Source organism: Orcinus orca, chromosome 13 (genome assembly GCF_937001465.1).
Source record: "Orcinus orca chromosome 13, mOrcOrc1.1, whole genome shotgun sequence".
Lineage (NCBI taxonomy): Eukaryota > Metazoa > Chordata > Mammalia > Artiodactyla > Delphinidae > Orcinus > Orcinus orca.
Genome location: NC_064571.1, coordinates 13,140,705 through 13,161,488, shown reverse-complemented (window position 1 = coordinate 13,161,488; position 20,784 = coordinate 13,140,705). Strand labels below are relative to the sequence as shown.

General features: G+C 38.0%; 1 protein-coding gene across 2 annotated transcripts; it reads right to left on the bottom strand.

The window, feature by feature from the left end:
• Window positions 1-1,088: 1,088 nt before the first annotated feature.
• KRCC1 (lysine rich coiled-coil 1) lies at window positions 1,089-20,762 on the bottom strand. Of its 2 annotated transcripts, XM_012539450.3 has the most exons (4): window positions 20,602-20,762; window positions 11,191-11,297; window positions 10,655-10,827; window positions 1,089-2,447 (listed from the first exon to the last, which is right to left on the bottom strand). In XM_012539450.3, exon 4 carries the CDS (start codon window positions 2,426-2,428, stop codon window positions 1,655-1,657), a length of 774 nt encoding a protein of 257 aa, XP_012394904.1. In that variant the 5' UTR covers window positions 2,429-2,447; window positions 10,655-10,827; window positions 11,191-11,297; window positions 20,602-20,762; the 3' UTR covers window positions 1,089-1,654. The 2 variants fall into 2 exon arrangements, with proteins under 2 accessions (XP_012394904.1, XP_033273947.1); XM_033418056.2 differs by lacking the exon at window positions 10,655-10,827.
• Window positions 20,763-20,784: the final 22 nt, after the last annotated feature.

Here is a 20,784-nt window from a genome sequence, read left to right as displayed (position 1 = left end):
TGTGCGGGCTTCTCATTGTGGTGGCTTCTCTTGTTGCGGAGCACGGGCTCTAGGCGCGCAGGCTTCAGTAGTTGTGGCATGCAGTCTCAGTAGTTGTGGCATGCGGGCTCAGTAGTTGTGGCTCACGGGCTCTAGAGCGCAGGCTCAGTAGTTGCGGCGCACGGGCTTAGTTGCTCTGTGGCATGTGGGATCTTCCTGGACCAGGGCTTGAACCCATGTCCCCTGCATTGGCAGGCGGATTCTTAACCACTGTGCCACCGGGGAAGCCCTCCTTCCTTTCTTCTTTGCTATTTGGGACCCACTGAGGTAGGAAGCTAGGCAAGGTGGGGACCCAGAGAGGTGTCAGAGCTGAGTAAGGCAGCAGCCTAGCAAGGGTGGTGAGACTGGTTACATGCAGAGGGTTGAGTAGGGGAAGGGAATATATATGATTAAAAATAATTTAAGCAAAGTAATTTTAAAGTTAATATTACAATAAACATGTAAGCACAACATTGTAGAATGCAAAGAGAGTTTTCATATCACAGCATCTTGTTGTTATCCAAAGCATTATAGAGGCCAGTCCTTCTAGGTATATTTGATAATGAGGAAAATAAAGTGAATTCCCCAAAGTCACATAACAACTTGATGGCATAGTTGAGTCTAGAATCCTGGGATTCAGATTCCCAGGTCACCACTCTTTCTACAACAAAATAGCAGTGCTCAAACACTTGATACGGTTATCGCAAAAAAGTGGACTATCAGAATGAAAACACTGGTCAGGAAAGAATATTCCAATGGCTTTTTTTTTTTTTTTTTGCCACATCACACACCATGGAGGATCTTAGTTCCCTGACTAGGGTTGGAACCTGTCCCCCTGCAGTGGAAGCTCAGATTCTTAACCACGGGACTGCCAGGGAAGTCCCTCTAATGGCATTTTCTTATAAATTCCCCAATTTCAACTATTTGGAAAAATTGTGGTCATTCAGATTTCTGCCCTAAAAAGTGGGTTTATATATGCTCAGTTATTGCTCTTCCCAAAGAACATCTTCGTCGAATAGGAACACATCACTGTGTGCTCAAAAATGCAGAAATTAGAAAACAAAAAAAATTGTAGAAATTAGAACTTTATTATAAACATTCCCAGAATATAAACTGATTTTGTATCAAGACTTCTTGAAACGTTTAAAACTGTATGTAACTTAAGCTTATTATAATGTATGTCATTTTCCACTTTCCAATCTAGAAAATATACTGCAAGTTAGATCTAGCGAAGGAAAAAAAAAATCAATCTAAACTGCTTCACAGATATATAAAAACACCCACCCCAAACTAAAAGCCAATCAAGAAATAGATTCTGTAAAGCCTATTAATCCTCCAATTTAAAATAAATGACCTCCCAAGGGAAAAATACTTCCACCATCATAGCAATTTGATGAATAAAAGCAGAGCCACCCTCATTAAGGGAAATTACATTATGCATAAGAAAAATGTAGTAATGATTTTAGAAGAGAAGAAAAGTAATTTCCATGTTGGAGAGCAAGTACATTAAATGTTTTCTGTTCACTTAGGCTCTGTACCTGTTCACATGAAAAGAGCGATATGAACGTGGACATCGTAAAACCAAGCTCCTCAACTATTTTTTCAGTTTAACCTCAGGAGAACCAATGCAAGAGCTTCAAAATCCAAGGATAGACTGGTCCCAAAGCATCTCCTCTTCTGTCCTTTCTTTCCCTTGTTCCTTTTTCTCTTTTCTACGCTTACGTTTCTCTTTCTTAGAGGCTACATCTTGGCTTTTTTTCTCCTTTTGGTTCTTAGGCTTTTCTGTACTGACTCTGACTGTTTCCGCCTCTGTTTTGTTTCTTTGGATGCTCTTGTGTTTGTCTAAATCTATTTCCTCATAAGCTTTCTTCCTCTTATGCTTGGGCCGCTCCTCTTCTGGCTTTTCCTGGCCTTCTTCTGGGTGCCTTTTTCTCTTCTGATGTATCTGTTTATAACTAGCTTGATGGGCACTGGTACTGTTTTCTAAGGAGAGGTGCCTGTAAACTCCAGATTCTACACTGTATGAGCTACAGTTATACTCTTGTTGACTAAAGTTCAGGGCTACTGGTTTTCCTGAGAAACAGTCCCTGGTGAATTGACAGTTGCTCAGGGAGTCTAGTCTCAGCCTGCTGTCATGAGCTGGTAGCCACAGAGGTAACTGCTTCTCCACTGCTTGTGAGATATTGCATGGTCTTCGGTAGGTCTGGATGGGTTCATAAGGGAGTCTTTGATCAAACATTCTACACCTGGGTCTAGAATCAACCTCTTCTTTGTATCCACAGGTTTCCAAATAATCCTCTCTCATCTTTCTGAAACAAGTCTTTGGCTCTAAGCCTCTGGCTTTCTGCACTTTGATATAATCTTCAAGTTCATCTTGAAAAGAGTCAGATGTCTTCTTTGAACGATTCATTAGGTTGACAAGGGATTCTCTGTAGAGAAGATGGGAGAAAATTCTTCTTACTATATTATTTTATGCTGAATATTTCATTTACTCTTGAAAAGAGTCTCAAAAAACAAAATAAAGAAGCCCAAACAAATTAAAACTACTTTGGCATGAAAGTTAAACATCATGACATTAAATGCCAAAAAGGAGCATCAGAAAGGTCAAATACTGCCTAGCCCACTCACAAATAATTTTATCTTTCTCAGAAGTGGGATGAAGAGGGTAGAAAGGAGCTGACATACAGAATTCTTTTGTAGGGCTAAAAACGTAAGGAATTAGGGATATAACAACTTACACATCCATGGTGACTGTCCTGATCTGAATGTTCAAACAATTTCTAAAGTTCAGAATAGTCAATTTTTTGTATACTGTTGTCTAAGAAAAGAAATAAACCATAGAGAAGTAATTTGATCTTTAAAAATCTTCTGTTTACTCACACAAAATAAAATGAACACATATACTCACCTGACTAGAGTATTTTAAGACTTAATAATAAAAGGATGTTTGTAAAATGGTTTGGGAATGCTGGAAATTAGAAATTCAGCTATGAGACAAAACTAATCGTAGGTACAGGGCATGAGGAAAGACGAGGGACAAGAGTTCCGTATCTTCCGAACAGGGTCTTGGATTTCATTCCATTACTTCTGATTGGTGAAAAAAGCATTCTAGAATGCCTTCTGGTTTGTTCTCTATTAAAGCACTGGTGGGAGGGGTAAGGAAGGAAATGGAGGTGACAGCTGAGAGGGGCTAGGATTTATATGTAGAGAGAAGTTTCAAAAGAAATTTAAATCAGATAATGCTAGTCTTTGTTTGCTTGTTTAAATTTCTTTTGGCAGGTGGGGGCAGTACAACTACTATTTCTCTTTCTCTCCCCCCACCTCAAATCCTGCGTTACAAATCTAGCAGAAAAGGTACTCACTATGAGATGATAATGCGCTAGATATTTTTGTGTTGTACTTTATTTCCAAAAATTAGGAGGCAGCGTAACCCATGTAGAATCACACATTTCTGTCCATTAACAGAACAAGTCTGAGAGCAAAATCTAGAGTCACTAGTGATCAGCTAGCTTTACTGGCAATTTGAGATTAAAAAGAAAATCTAAATGAAGCCTAATTTGGTAAGTCAGAAAATTCAGCCCTTATTCTACTCAAACAGTATAAAAATTCTGACTAGAGCAAAATAATGTAACAAATAATTGATTAAATATGGGTAAAAAAATTTGAACAGACACTTCAGAAAAGAATATATACAAATGGACAATAAACAAATGAAAGATGCTCAGTGTCATTCGTCATCAAGTAAATGTCAATTAAAAGCACAAAAAGGTACTACCTCACACTCACTAGAATGACTGAAATTAAAGAGACTGGTGAGGATGTGCAACAACTGGAATTCTCATACATTGCTGGTAGGGATGTAAAATGATACAACTACTTGGAAGACAGTCTGGTAGTTTCTGAGGAAGTTAAACATACACCTCACATACGATCCAGTTATTCCACTCCTAGATATTTATCCAAAAGAAAAGGAAGTATATGTCCACATAAAGACTTATACATGAATGTTCATAGCAGTGTTATTTGTAATAGCCCTGGAAAGGAAGAAAAAAAAACAAACCCAAATATTGATCAACAGGTGAATGCATAAATCAAACAGTGGTATCTCTATAGAATGGAATCAATGACAAAAAGGAATAGATTATTGATACACTTGAAATAGATGAATCTCAAAATCATCATGCTGAATGAAAGAAGCCTGACAAAAGAGTACATAATATATTATTCCATATATATAAAGCTCTTGAAAATGGAAACTAACCTGTAGTAACACAGTGGTTGCTTGGGGATGAGGCAGGAAAAAGGAGGAGGGAGCAATTGTAAATGGCACTTTTGTGGGTATGGATATGTTTACTATCTTAACTGTGGTGATCATTTCATGGGTATATACACCTCCCAAGACCTATCAAATTGTATACCTGGAATACATACAGTTTACTGTATGTCAACTATACCTCAATAAAACTGTTAAAAGTCACTAATAAGATTAAAAAGATGTTGATAATTGTTAAAACTGGATGGTGGGTACATGAGCGTTCATAATACTGCTTTCTCTCCTTATATGTTTAAATATGTTTTATAATAAAAAGATTTCACCTCATAGCCGCTAGGTTGGCTATAATCAAAAAGACAGAGAGGTGCCACTTGTTGAGACACAGATCAAGAAAGAGCCCCTGTAGCAATCATCTATCCTATAAGCTTATAGCCTCATCCACCAGAGGGCAGACAGCAGAAGCAAGAAAAACTACGATTCTGCAGCCTGTGGAAGGAAAACCACATTCACAGAAAGATAGACAAAATGAAAAGACAGAAGGAACAAGGTAAAACCTCAGAAAAACAACTAAATGAAGTGGAGATAGGCAACCTTCCAGAAAAAGAATTCAGAATAACGATAGTGAAGATGATCCAGGATCTTGGAAAAAGAATGGAGGCAAAGATTGAGAAGATACAAGAATGTTTAACAAAGACCTAGAAGAATTAAAGAACAAACACCTAGAAGAATTAAAGAACAAACAAACAGAGATGAACAATACAATAACTGAAATGAAAAATACACTAGAAGGAATCAATAGCAGAATAACTGAGGCAGAAGAACGGATAAGTGACCTACCTGGAAGACAGAATGGTGGAATTCACTGCCACGGAATAGAATAAAGAAAAAAGAATGCAAAGAAATGAAGACAGCCTAAGAGACCTCTGGGACAACATTAAACTCACCAACATTCGCATTATAGGGGTCCCAGAAGGAGAAGAGAGAGAGAAAGGACCCGAGAAAATATTTGAAGAGATTATAGTCAAAAACTTCCCTAACATGGGAAAGGAAATAGCCACCCAAGTCCAGGAAGCACAGAGAGTCCCAAGCAGGATAAACCCAAGGAGAAACACGCTGAGACACATAGTAATCAAATTGACAAAAATTAAAGACAAAGAAAAATTATTGAAAGCAACAAGGGAAAAATGACAAATAACATACAAGGGAACTCCCATATGGTTAACAGCTGATTTCTCAGCAGAAACGCTACAAGCCAGAAGGAAGTGGCAAGATATACTTAAAGTGATGAAAGGGAAGAAGCTACAACCAAGATTACTCTACCTGGCAAGGATCTCACTCAGATTTGATGGAGAAATCAAAAGCTTTACAGACAAGCAAAAGCTAAGAGAATTCAGCACCACCAAACCAGCTTACAACAAATGCTAAAGGAACTTCTCTAAGTGGGAAACACAAGAGAAGAAAAAGACCTACAAAAACAAACCCAAAACAATTAAGAAAACGGTAATAGGAACATACATATCAATAATTACCTTAAATGTGAATGGATTAAATACTCCAACGAAAAGACACAGACTGGCTGAACGGATACAAAAATAAGACCCATATATATGCTGTCTACAAGAGACCCACTTCAGACCTAGGGACACATACAGACTGAAAGTGAGGGGATGGAAAAAGATATTCCATGCAAATGGAAATCAAAAGAAAGCTGGAGTAGCAATACTCATGTCATATAAAAGAGACTTTAAAATAAAGAATGTTACAAAAGACAAGGAAGGACACTACATAATGATCAAGGCATCAATCCAAGAAGAAGATATAACAATTATAAGTATATATGCACCCAACATAGGAGCACCTCAATACATAAGGCAAGCACTAACAGCTATAAAAGAGGAAATTGACAGTAACACAATAATAATGGGGGACTTTAACCCCTCACTTACATCAATGGACAGATCATCCAAACAGAAAATTCATAAGGAAACACAAGCTTTAAATAACACAATAGACCAGACAGATTTAACTGATATTTATAGGACATTCCATCCAAAAACAGCAGATTACACTTTCTTCTCAAGTGCTCATGGATCATTCTCTAGGATAGGTCACATCTTGGGTCACAAATCAAGCCTCAGTAAATTTAAGAAAATTGAAATCATATCAAGCATCTTTTCTGACCACAGCGCTATGAGATTAGAAATCAATTACAGGGGAAAAAATGTAAAAAAACAAACACATGGAGGCTAAACAACACGTTACTAAATAACCAAGAGATCACTGAAGAAATCAAAGAGGAAATCAAAAACTACCTAGAGACAAATGACAATGAAAACATGATGATCCAAAACCTATGGGATGCAGCAAAAGCAGTTCTAAGAGGGAAGTTTATAGCAATATAAGCTTACCTCAAGAAACAATAAAAATCTCAAACAAACAATCTAAACTTACACCTAAAGGAACTAGAGAAAGAAGAACAAACAAAACCCGAAGTTAGTAGAAGGAAAGAAATCATAAAGATCAGAGCAGAAATAAATGAAATAGAAACAAAGAAAACAATAGCAAAGATCAATAAGACTAAAAGCTGGTTCTTTGAGAAGATAAACAAAATTGATAAACCATTAGCCAGACTCATAAGAAAAAGAGGGAGAGGACTCAAATCAATGAAATTAGAAATGAAAAAGGAGAAGTTACAACAGACACTGCAGAAATACAAAGCATCCTAAGAGACTACTACAAGCAACTCTATGCCAATAAAATGGACAACCTGGAAGGAATAGACACATTCTTAGAAAGGTATAGACACATAGGTATAACCTTCTAAAACTGAACCAGGAAGAAATAGAAAATATGAACAGATCAATCACAAGTAATGAAATTGAAACTGTGATTAAAAATCTTCCAAAAAACAAAAGTCCAGGACCAGATGGCTTCACAGGTGAAACTGCAGAGGAAGGAAAACTCCCAAATTCATTCTATGAGGCTACCATCACCCTGATACCAAAACCAGACAAAGATACTACAAAAAAAGAAAATTACAGACTAATATCACTGATGAATATAGATGCAAAAATCCTCAACAAAATACTAGCAAACGGAATCCAACAACACATTAAAAGGATCATACACCGTGATCAAGTGGGATTTATCCCAGGGATGCAAGGATTCTTCAATATATGCAAATCAATCCATGTGATACACCATATTAACAAATTGAAGAAGAAAAACCATATGATCATCTCAATAGATCAGAAAAAGCTTTTGACAAAATTCAACACCCATTTATGATAAAAACTCTCCAGAGAGTGGGCATAGAGGGAACCTACCTCAACATAATAAAGGCCATATATGACAAACCCACAGCAACATCATTCTCAATGGTGACAAACTAAAAGCATTTCCTCTAAGATCAGGAACAAGACAAGGATGTCCACTCTCACCACTATTGTTCAATATAGCTTTGCAGGTCCTAGCCATGGCAATCAGAGAAGAAAAAGAAATAAAAGGAATACAAATTGCAAAAGAAGAAGTAAAACTGTCACTGCCTGCAGATGACATGACACTACACATAGAGCATCCTAAAGATGCCACCAGAAAACTACTAGAGCTAATCAATGAATTTGGTAAAGTTGCAGGATACAAAATTAATGCACAGAAATCTCTTGCATTCCTATACACTAACAACGAAACATCAGAAAGAGAAATTAAGGAAACACTCCCATTTACCACTGAAACAAAAAGAATAAAATACCTAGGAATAAACCTTCCTCGGTAGACAAAAGGCCTGTATGCAGAAAAGTATAAGACACTGATGAAAGAAATTAAAGATGATACCAACAGATGGAGAGATATACAATGTTCTTGGATGGGAAGAATCAATATTGTGAAAATGACTATACTCCCAAAGCAATCTACATGTTTGATGCAATCCCTATCAAATTACCAAAGGCACTTTTTACATAACTAGAACAAAAAAATCTTAAAATTTGTATGGAGACACAAAAGATCCTGAATAGCTAAAGCAGTCTTGAGGGAGAAAAACGGAGCTGGAGGAATCAAACTCCCTGACTTCAGACTATCCTACAAAGCTACAGTAATCAAGACAATATGGTACTGTCACAAAAACAGAAATATAGATCAATGGAACAGGATAGAAAGCCCAGAGATAAACCCACGCACCTATGGTCAACTAATCTATGACAAAGGAGGCAAGGATATACAATGGAGAAAAGACAGTCTCTTCAATAAGTGGTGCTGGGAAAACTGGACAGCTAGTTACATGTAAAAGAATGAGATTAGAACACTCCCTAACACCATACATAAAAATAAACTAAAAATGGATTAGAGACCTAAATGTAAGACCAGACACTATAAAACTCTTAGAGGAAAACATAGGAAGAACACTCTTTGACATAAATCACAGCAGGATTTTTTTTGATCCACCTCCTAGAGTAATGGAAATAAAAACAAAAATAAACAAATGGGACCTAATGAAACTTAAAAGCTTTTGCAAAGCAAAGGAAACTACAAACAAGATGAAAAGACAACCCTCAGAATGGGAGAAAATATTTGCCAACGAATCAACGGACAAAGGATTAATCTCCAACACATATAAACAGCTCATGCAGCTCAATATTAAAAAACAAACAACCCAATCCAAAAATGGGCAGAAGACCTAAATAGACATTTCTCCAAAGAAGACATACAGATGGCCAACAAACACATGAAAGGATGCTCAACATCACTAATTATTAGAGAAATGCAAATCAAAACTACAATGAGGTATCACCACACACCAGTTACAATGGGCATCATAAGAACATCTACAAACAACAAATGCTGGAGAGGGTGTGGAGAAAAGGGAACCCTCTTGCACTATTGGTGGGAAGGCAAATTGATACAGCCACTATGGAGAACAGTATGGAGGTTCCTTAAAAAACTAAAAATAGGGCTTCCCTGGTGGCGCAGTGGTTGAGAGTCCACCTGCCGATGCAGGGGATACAGGTTCATGCCCTGGTCTGGGAAGATCCCACATGCTGTGGAGCGGCTAGGCCCGTGAGCCATGGACGCTGAGCCTGTGCGTACGGAACCTGTTTTCCGCAACGGGAGAGGCCACAACAGTGAGAGGTCCGCGTACGGCAAAAACAAACAAACAAACAAACAAAAAACTAAAAATAGAATTACCATATGACCCAACAATCCCACTACTGGGCATATACCCACAGAAAACTGTAATTCAAAAAGACACATGCACCCCAATGTTCACTGCAGCACTATTTACAATAGCCAGGTCATGGAAGCAACCTAAATGCCCATCGACAGACGAATGGATAAAGAAGATGTGGTATATATATACAATGGAGTACTACTCAGCCATAAAAAGGAACTAAACTGGGTCATTTGCAGAGACATGGATGGATCTAGAGACTGTCATACAGAGTGAAGTAAGTCAGAAAGAGAAAAACAAATATCACATATTAACGCATATATGTGGAACCTAGAAAAATGGTACAGATGAACCTGTTTGCAGGGCAGAAATAGAAACACAGATGTACAGAACAAACGTATGGACACCAAGGGGGGAAAGTGGTGGTGGGGTGGTGGTGTGATGAACTGGGAGATTGGGATTGACATATATACACTAATATGTATAAAATGGATAACTCATAAGAAACTGCTGTATAAAAAAAGACCAAAAAAAGACATAATAATAAGTGTTGACAAAAAGGAGGAAAAACTGGAAACTTCATTCATTCTTTTTTTTTTTTTTTTTTAATTTATTTGGTTGCGCTGGGTCTTAGTTGCGGCTTGCAAGCCCCTTAGTTGCAGCTCGCCTGGCTCCTTAGTTGCGTCATGCATGTGGGATCTAGTTCCCTGACCAGGGATCAAACCCAGGCCCCCTGCATTGGGAGCACGGAGTCTTAACCACTGCGCCACCAGGGAAGTCCCACTTCATTCATTCTTGGTGCGAATATAAAATGTGCAGCTACTTTGGAAAACAGTTTGGCAGTTCCTCAAAGTGTCAAACATAGAGTTACCACATAACCCCAGCAATTTCACTCTTAGGTTTCAACGCAAGAGGACTGAAAATCTATGTCCACACAAAAAGTTGTACAGAAATGTACACAGCAGCACTATTCCTAACAGCTAAAGGCAGAAATGACTCAGTGATCATCAACTGATGAATGGATAAATAAAATGTGGTAATTCACACAATGGAATATTATTCAGCAATAAAAAGGAATGAAATACTAATAAATAGTACAACGTGGATGAACCTTGAAGACATGCAGAGTGAAAGGATCCAATCCCAAAAGATCACAGATGGTGCAGAGATCAATGAAGAGGTGAATGGAACCTTACCCTTATCAGGTTGAGAACTGGGTGGAGAAATTTGATCATATTCACCCATTAATTGCTTCAGTTTCTTAGCATGAACTTTCCCCAAATAGTGACACGGTGCAACAACTGAGCTAAAAACCATGATGCAGAGATTTAAAAATCTATTTTTTGTCCAATAATCCACTCCCATTTACCTGAAACCAAACACAATCTTGTTATAACAATTAAATAATTCAAAGTTTAGAATTACATCAACATAGATCAATCATCTGAAAACGCATAAAATGCATCTTCAATTTCTTATTTTGCTCCCTGTAAATCTGAAAGTAAAGCTAACTTTTTGAGTATGTATTTTACCCTTGAAAAATAAATAATATTGTTTATTTTAGAGAAAGTGATCCGAAGTTTACACCTCTGAATTTGAAGATAGCACTCATGAGTTTTAATATATCTGATCTGAATTAACACTTTTAAGAGTTTTGCTTGCTTTCAAGTCAAAGTACCAGCTTCACTATAAAAAATACTAACAATTTAGAAGCCCTTTATTTTCAACCTACCTCATAATGTGAAATCCACTGCAATTCAAATTATGGCACTATTCCTTACAAGCCTTTTACAAAAGGTATCTGTAAAAAGTTCAGTCTTTGCTCATTCAACGTGGTATCTATGAATAAAATAAAGAGAGGTAAGACATTTAGGGTAATATTTTCAATCTTCAACTGAATATCATTTCATATACCATCTCAAACCTTAATTTCCTAAGTGCTTGCAAGGCTAAAGTACTGGCTTTTTGCTTATTAGAATGACAATTTTAGTATAAAAACATCTAGTAAGCCTCTGATATTTACTATGGTAATATATTTTTTAGTCCAGAAAATACCATTCTGAAGGAGAAGTTATTAGGGCACCAGTAGAACTCTGGACTTTATGGAAATGAGCTGGGGCATCCAGCCTTAGTACTTCGTGTCTTACAGCAGACATGTTACTGACTTCTACTGACCTCTGTAATCGCTAAAATCCCAGAGGTAGCATCTCTCTCCCCACATTGGCTGTCTTCTCCCATCTGGTACTTAATGTAATTGACTAATTTCTCTAAATGCAGGACTTTACACTTCATCTTGTAATGGGTTTAGGCCACCATTCCTACCTCTGACGATCTTTAAAATTCAAATTGTTTTAATCTTGACATTTGCTACTTTTCCCACACATAGTTTTTATATGCATTCAGTCTATGTGTTCATCCATGTTACTGGTGAAAACTTTAAGTAGGAAGACAGTAAGATAACACCTATGGCATGCTACAAAGAATTCACCTCTTTCCTTCATCTAGGATTGATCTATTCATTCCCAATAAGAAAGACATTAAGAATTTCATAGAATCTGAGTTTATTCCAAAATTAAATTCAGCATCTTTATGTGAACACTCTATGCTTCTCCACTGCGCTCCCCACCATCTTCCTTCTTATGAGTCTGATTATTCAAATCTATTTGTACTATATAAATGTCTTATTTTTCCATTTTATTAATATTTGAAAAATACATGACATGTCTTCCTAAATTGTAACTATTCTTTCTACAGCAATCGTTCTCAATCTCAATCATTTTGACCAAAGCATTCTATACAGTCAGACAAGTGAACCCTTATTGCCTGGAGGTCTAGGGAGTATACAGCCTAGAGATCAATCACAGAAAGATGTATTTCAAGTTTCATGATGAACCTTAAAAACTCATGAACTTCTTGAATTCTAGTCTTAAAACATCCAATTTATGTAAAAGTTTTAACTTAATCTTTAAATAAAATGTGCCATTTAAACTTCAAGTACCTCCTGGCACACTGCTGGATACCCCAAAATCTCACGGAAAACCGAGTGTGCTCACTGAAGAATATGATCCCACAACATTCCTCTGATCTACCAGATGGTTCACAAAAGAAAATAAGGCATGGCATCACTTGTACTTTTAGTAAACCTGAAATTGCCTTTTATGGTCACTTCAAAGTATTACATTTACAAGTCACCTATTAATAATTTGTTCTGTAACACTTACCCAGCATTGCCCTTACCATGTACCAGGTACTATTTCAGCACTTAAGAATAGTAACTAATTTTATCCTCCTAAGAAGCCTATGGGCTAAGTACTGTTATGATTCATAGTTAATAGATGAGGAAACTGAGGCATAGAAAAGTTGAGGAACATGTCTGTGATTGCAGTTAATAATTGACAGGAGCAGTCTGGCTCCAGAATCTGTTATTAACTGATATGCTTGGCTGCCTTTCCAACTGATGTAAAACTTCTCCACGTCTGGAATCCACTTCCCCGCTTTTACAAAACCTGAAATATTTTCTGATCTCCAGGGCTTTACACAGCTCTCCATTAAAAAAAAATGAAAAGTTAGCCACAAAATGGTGGAACGCATTCTTATTTCATACATCAGACAAAGGACTTATATCTAGAATAAATAAAGAACTCTATGACTCAATAATAAGACAAACTCAGTTAAAATGGGCAAACAATTTGAACAGACATTTCAGAAAAAATATATAAACAGCCAAGTAAATGCGAATTAAAACCAGAAGATAATACTACACCATCATCAGAAGGACTAAATTAAAAGGACTGAAAATACCAAGTGTTGGTAAGGACGCTGAACAACTGGAACTCCCATACACTACTAGTTAGAATTGAAAATGGTACAACTTTACAATCTGACAATTTCTTTAAAAGTTAAATACCTACTATATGATCCGGTCATTTCACTCATATGTATTTGCCCAAGAGAACTGAAAACATATGTCCATGCAAAGACCTGTACATGAATATTCACAGCAGCTTTATTTGTAATAGCACAAAACTGAAACAACCCTAATGTCTATCAACAAGGGAATGGGTAAACAAAATGTGGTATATCCATACAACAGAATTATCCAGCTGTAAAAATGAACGAAATAGCAAGACATACAACATGGATGAATCACAAAATCATGTTGAGTAAGACACAAGAGTACCTACTATGAGTCTACTTATAAAAAGTTCTAGAAATGCAAACTAATCTATAGTGATAGAAAGCAGATTAGTGGTTGCCAGGGACAGGGGTGGAGGGAGGGATGGACTGTAAAGGGGCAGGAGGAAACTGCTGGGGTTGGTGGAAACATTCGGCATTTTGTTTATGAAGGTGGTTTCATGGGAGTATACACCTGTCAAAAACTCATTGAACTGTACACTTTAAATAAGTGTCGTTTATTGTAAGTATACCTCAGTAAAGTGTACGAGAGAACCTTAAAGATCTATGATGAATGTTTTGAAAAAAAAATTCTACCTTAATTTGTTAAACTGGAGTTTTAAGTGTTGGCTTTGTTTCTAGAAAGATCACCCACCTAACAAAGCTCGAGTCACCTATGCAGAACTACTGGTTGTCATATTATGTTAATTATCTCACTGCTTCTAGGAGCCAGACATAGGGACTCTGGAGTCAGTTCTGGCATTTGTTAGTTATATGACCTTGGTCAAGTTTCTCAACCTCTAACACAGGATATAACATACACCTCAGAGTTGTTGTGTGTCTTAAGGAAATTAGTAAATGTAAAGTGCTTAGAAGAGTGCATGGCACATACTGAGTGCTGTACAGCTGAGCTGTTTTTATTGCTATTCAGGATTTCATCTACTTAACTGATAGAATGAAATGTTTTTCCAACCAATTATTCTAGTAACTACAGAAAGTAGAAAAGGTTATGGGTAAACAGGTCAGGAGTGCCTGACAGGAGTACCTATCTATTCTTTGTATTTCAAGCTAACTCATGTTTCAGAGGGACTTTTTTTGTTTTTGTTTTTTTTAATGAAAGCTGAAAGTTCAACTTGATCCTTATTATCTTTTCTGATTGCTCTGATTTTAAACCAACTCTTTATAAAAATTTCAGTTTACGTCCTGTGTTAATGTCTGCTACATATAATGTCTAAAAGAATATGGAGTGTCAAGCAGAAACACGCAGGCTATTTACAAGCTGGTATTAGGTCTCAAGAAAGAAATAGTTTGTCTCTTCTGAAACTAATCTGGAGTATTTTTTCAGTTGTACCTTCTAAAATTTTTGGAAAAAATCTAGCAAAATTCTGAAAACTTGACATTCCTATTTGTACACCACAAGCCTAGTTATAGACCAACACTCACAATGCCATTTACTTCCAGGAAAGATATCATAGTGGAAAGAGAAAGAAAATGGCATCTTTTATTTTGGAGAAATGAAACTATGCACGTTGTTATTCAATTGCTGTACAAGGTTTGGTCTTTTTTATTTCAATATTAGTAGCTAAAGCCATTGCAAAAGCTAAAGTAATAAAAACACTGCACGTGAACTACTGAGTTAAATATGAAACACATGAAGAGTATGAATTACTCGTAATTCAAAACTGTCTAAAAAATGCTTCATATCTTAATAAAATACTAAGAACCACTCCACTTTTCCTAATTCTAGACCTGTCAGAGAGAATTTATTACATTCCAACCACCCTTTTAGAAATAGCAAAACCTGAATTTAACTTTTGCATTGTATGAAATGTTTTTAACATGCCTCAATAGGTTTAATAGGTTGAACGAGCAAATCAACTCAATTTGAGTGAAAAATTTACTAAAATTTTTCACGCCCACAGCACATTATTTGATTTGTGTTGTGACATGGTATTAAAACATAGTACAGCATAAAGGTTTTAAAAATATTTATTAAATATCTTTAATCACTTAAGAAAAAAATGTTTGAGCAAAATTAGGAATGTTAATTTGCTAAGTTTTAGGTGTAATTAGGTTCCCTTTAATAAATTCTTCCTCTTTAATAAATATACCAAATTAATGGCATGGTCCTATACTTTTAAACTTAGTTCACTAAGAAGCATTAAAAGACAATTTTCCCCACTATTTGCATCTTCTTTCTCTCAGCAATGTTATCTAGCATTCACTGTACTTTGTTAAAGTTATCCAAAAGTATTTTGGTTTTTGATGCAATAGTAAATAGTATTTTTTAAAAAATCTCAATGTCTAATTGCTTGTTGCTAACATTTAGAAATACTATTGGATTTGTATATTCACCTTGTATTTCGTGTCCTTTATGATAAACTCACTTCTTATTCTAGTAGCATTTCTCAAAATTCCTTGGGGTTTTCTCCATAGATGATCATAGCATCTGCAGATAAAGACAGTGTGATTCCTTCCTCTCCTATCTGTAAACGTTTTTCTTTTTCTTGTCTGACTATATTGGTTAGGGCCTCTAGTACAATACTGAAAAGAAGTGGTAAGGATGGATATCCTTGCCTTGTTCCTGGCTCTTGAGATTTGCAATCTTTTAATACCATTATAATCTTAGGAAAGACTAAGTAGAACACAGCACTAAGTTTTAGGAGACTAGGTAACTGATTCTGTTATCTTAACCAAAGTATGCTGGGACTTCCCTGGTGGTCCAGTGGTTAGGACTCTGCGCTTCCACTGCAGGGGACACAGGTTCGATCCCTGGTTGGGGAACTAATAAGATTCTGCATGCTGAGTGGTGCGGCCAAAAAACCCCCAAAGAAACCATTAACCAAAGTATGCTGTTTTATTTCTTTTTGTTTTGACTTTGAGGGTCAAATCCCATTTAAGAAGTTTTGAGAGATGCAGCGTGTACCTGTTAGCGTCATGAATATTCTTAACTGTGTTAGTTATTAACCTTGCCTTTTCAGGAAATGAGATTAGTATGTGACCTACGGGTTTGCCAAGCTCTAGCTATTTTACACTAATACTACAACCATAAAAGTAACTGAGGATTTACTATGGCATATTTCCAATGACAAAATACAAAGAAATTAACAAAATCATTAATTACAGGCACTAGTTACATACTTAACATAAAATATGTCTTAACTTAAACTAAACCTCTGAACATCAATAATTATATGTAATCTATGGCTAGCTAGCTCAAGGCTCTTGCTTGTGAAATTAGTTTTACTTGGACCCATGGCAGACATCCTATGTCAGAATGCCACCAAATACATGCCAGTCCTCCTAAAAGATCAGTAAACGTGAATGGGTCTGTGAATGCTCTTGTCCTAACACACAGTACCTGGTCCATAGTAGGAGCTCTAACTGTTTTCTGAATAACTGTAAGAAGGGCTGTTAGCTAGATTTTCTGTCAGTTGACTCGAATCTCTGCTTACTGTCAAGAAAACAAAGGAACATTTTTGGCAATTGCTATGTAAATGGATTTATGATTCAATAAGAATTCAGAAATGTTCTTCATTCTTAAAATGAGTCTAATTTTTTTCCCTAAAAAGCAGATAAGCAAGAACTGTTTGCTGTGGTTTTGTTTTTACTGATTTCTTAGGAATATTATTACTCAGTAGAACATTTTTTTTGTGTGTGTGGTACGCGGGCCCCTCACTGTTGTGGCCTCTCTCGCTGCGGAGCACAGGCTCCGGATGCGCAGGCCCAGCAGCCATGGCTCACGGGCCCAGCCGCTCCGCAGCATGTGGGATCCTCCCGGACCGGGGCACGAACCCGTGTCCCCTGCATCGGCAGGCGGACTCTCAACCACTGCGCCACCAGGGAAGCCCCTCAATAGAACATTTTTAACTATCAAAAATATCTGAGAAACTTGACTGAATGAATTACAAAGTGTCCTGGAAAATCTTTCCCTTGACCATAAATGCAATGCATATTTCTTTTCATATAAGTCTGGTCATGTGGTATTTCTTTGGGTTTTTGTGATTGAGTTTAATTTCTCAATTTTCTATTTATAATCTTACACCGTCTATATATTCCCTGATTGCTAATTTTTTTTTTGATTGCTAATTTTTAATCCTTACTGACCTTTGTTTATTATCAAGCCCAATACAGAGGAGCTCCTTATAAGAGTGTTACAGCTATAGGTGAAAATGGATCTGCAGTTTTAATAGTATCAGGATCTTGAAAGTGAGAGTGGAATTTTAATAACTGGAAGCATGCCAATTCTTTGATACCTTTTGGGGGAATCTCCTAATATAGTCTTTTAAGAAAAAAAAAAAAAGATACTGGCCAAGTACTAAGCAAATTTTTTTTTCTCTTCTTGTTCATGTACTATTGGCAATTACGTTAGGCTTTTATAAATATCTAAACTAAAAATACCTTGGGTCCTACTCCTACTAGTGTTTTAAACAGCATATCAAATATTTACCATGTGTTAAGTAGCAGTTAACTGAAAAGTTAATAGGATATTTACTCAAAGCGACAAGAGGTAATTTTTAGGTAACAAGTTGTATTTTGTTTTTCAAATCCTAGTGGTCTCAAGCATAACTCAACAGACTTCATTAGTCTTTGAATGTCATTTGATGGCCATTAGAGGTCAAAGTTTCATGTTTTATGAATTGCTGTTCTAGTACACAGCCAGGCCATGGAAAGAATACCAGTATGGAGCAGCAAAATCAGTTCACCATTTTAGAGCTGTCAAGGAGCTCAGTTTAGTTAGTGCAGACTTCCTCAACCTCGACACTACTGACGTTTTCAGTAGGATAATCCTTTGTTGTTTGTGTTGGTGGCCTGTGCATTTTAGGTTGTTTGCGGCAGCTCTGGCCTATACCAAGTAGATGCCAGTAGCACCTGTAATCACCAAGCCCTTTCTTGTCCAGTGGCAAAAACCAAGGGGAAAAAAAAAGGCTCCAAACACTGTTAAATGTCCTCTGAGGAGGGGGTGGGGCAAAAGCACCCCTGATTTGAGAACCACTCAGTTGGGCTAGTCCAACTCCCCTCCCCACAGATGACAAAACTCAAGTCCAGGAAGTTTGGGACTTAGGGTCATACAGCTAGTTAAGAAATTAGCATTAGAACTTAACAGTCAAGACTCCTATTCCAGTATTCTCATACCACCTTGAAGCAGTATAGAAAAGTAACTGCTAGCGTCGTGTGAACTGATTTAAAGTGTTTAGTAATTGCACATATTCAAAGTCATTGCAAAAAACCAAGTCTGGCAGAAAGCTGTATTTTTTTTTTTTTTCGTAAGAAACTGTTTCCAAATCTTCCTGTGATGTGGCCATGGGAGCTAAAATGAATTGTAGTCTTGACACATATAAACTGCTCAGGCTTACTTGTTAGTGAAAGGCAGGAAATCTGGTACGAAAGCAGAAAATTCAAGAGATTTTATTTTTTAATATCCTAACAATCATACTAACCCAGGTTGATTGAAGACACTAAATCTAGTCTTCCAAAGGTTGTCTTCACTAAGGGACTTAATGGAACATCATTTGGTTGCAATGAAATTCTAATTTCCATTTTTAGTGAATGGAATTTATATAAAGTTCTTACAAAATGTTTTAAGAAATTTATAATACTTTACTGTTTGCCATTCCTCCAAGTGAAAGGTATAAAAGATTACCGAATACCACACAAAAATAGAGTATATTGTGGAAGAGGATGAAAATAAAAATTATTTTAATGAAGTTACTATATTTACTGTTGTCCCTCAGGAAAAAAGAAATTAAATTATCCAACAATGTTCTGGCTTCCACCATCTTTCTCTCTGGAGACAAAAAGCAACATAAGGCAACACTGCAAATACTAGAAATTAATTATGAAGATGGCATAATGTTTTACTAGATCTTCTGCAGTGGGATCAAGCTCCACCGTCTAAAATCCTTTCCAAAACTTCCTTAAAGCCTAAACTCAGGGTTTGGAACCAGCAGTTTGTTTGCAGGTATACAATAATTGTAGAAACTCAAACATCTCTTAGATTGAGATGATCAAGAAATAGCTTTTTGTGTTAGGGAAAATGTGCTGGTGAAAACTCTAGGCAGATATACTCCTTCCAAACTTCTGCACAAAGGCTTGACCAAACTTTAACTTGGCCTCCAGCAGCCTGTGGCTACGGCCCTCGGATGAACCAGCCCCATTTTGAGCTCAGATCTGGAACAACTTGGGGCTGTCAAAAGACATTTACTGTTTGTTCTAGCCAACACCTGATGACAGGTCCCTGGCCGCTCTTTAGTGCTTAACTAAAAAGGGATTACGATTGTGAACCCTTGCTCTGTCCCTCTGAGATGTATGTGTGTACCTCCTACAACTTAGGAGTGTCTTTCTCAAGGATCTGGAAGCCATTCCTTTGCAGTGTAATCATCAGGAAGGACAGGGCCTCTGTCTCCCAGTCCCTGTGGGAAAACAGAATCCTCACTTCCGTAACTGCCAGCAAACTGACACAGCTCGCCTGATGCAAGGACACTACCCAACCCTTTGTAATTCTGCACGTCCCTGCCTCTGCTTGAGCTCCACCTTGCCCCATTCCTACATTTTCTCTTTAAACCCCCCCGGACACCTCTGCGCAAATCGGAATGGAGCTCAGCTCTTTTCCTACTGTCAGTAGTTGCTGAATAAAAGTTGTTTTCGCCGCCCCGATGTCCTGCTTTATTAGCTTTGACGCTGGCAGGTACATATTAAAACTCAGACCACTGTCAAGATAGGGCTGTAAATCTTAGAGGCTTGTTTTACACGGCGTTATCCTCAAAAACCCGGGCAAACTCTACAAAGTAATCCCTCAAAAGCCTCACCCCCTTCTCTCCTCTAGGGCCCGGCACCTTCAAGCTCGCGTGTTTACTTCCTACTCTCCCCGAACTCCAAACTCCACTTCTCCCCACGTGTGAGTGAGGTCGCTACTTTCCAGGATGTTGATTTCACCCTGCGCAGGTCTACGCCCTTCCACGTCTGGAGCCTTTTCTCTCCTCGTCTCTGTCCCCTCGATCTCCGAGTGTCCTCATCACCCCCTTCCCTCTCCCTGACGCTTCAGATCCACGGCCTCGGCGTGGTCGCCTCTCTCCCGCTCCAACCTCAGCTTCCCCGGCAGCGATCCGTGTGGGGGCCCCGGCGCCCGTTTCCGGGGGTGGCGGGTGGAGAGGGGAGCGTACTCTCCGGGCCCGCCCGGCCTCTCCCGGGCCGTGGGGTCGAGGGGCTGAACGCCTGGGCCGCCCCCGCTGACGGGGCGGGAACTCACCTTCTCTGAGGCAGGGGCGGCCGTCTACAACTACTGTCCCCCTCCCCGCCAACACCGCCGCCCGGTGGGTAGGCCGAGGTGGAGTAGGCGGAGAGGCAGGGACAACCGCTGCCTCCGCAGCCGAGCTAGCGGGGTGGGGGCAAGAGGCGGAGACCTGACTTCCGGAGGGGAAGTCGCCGCCAC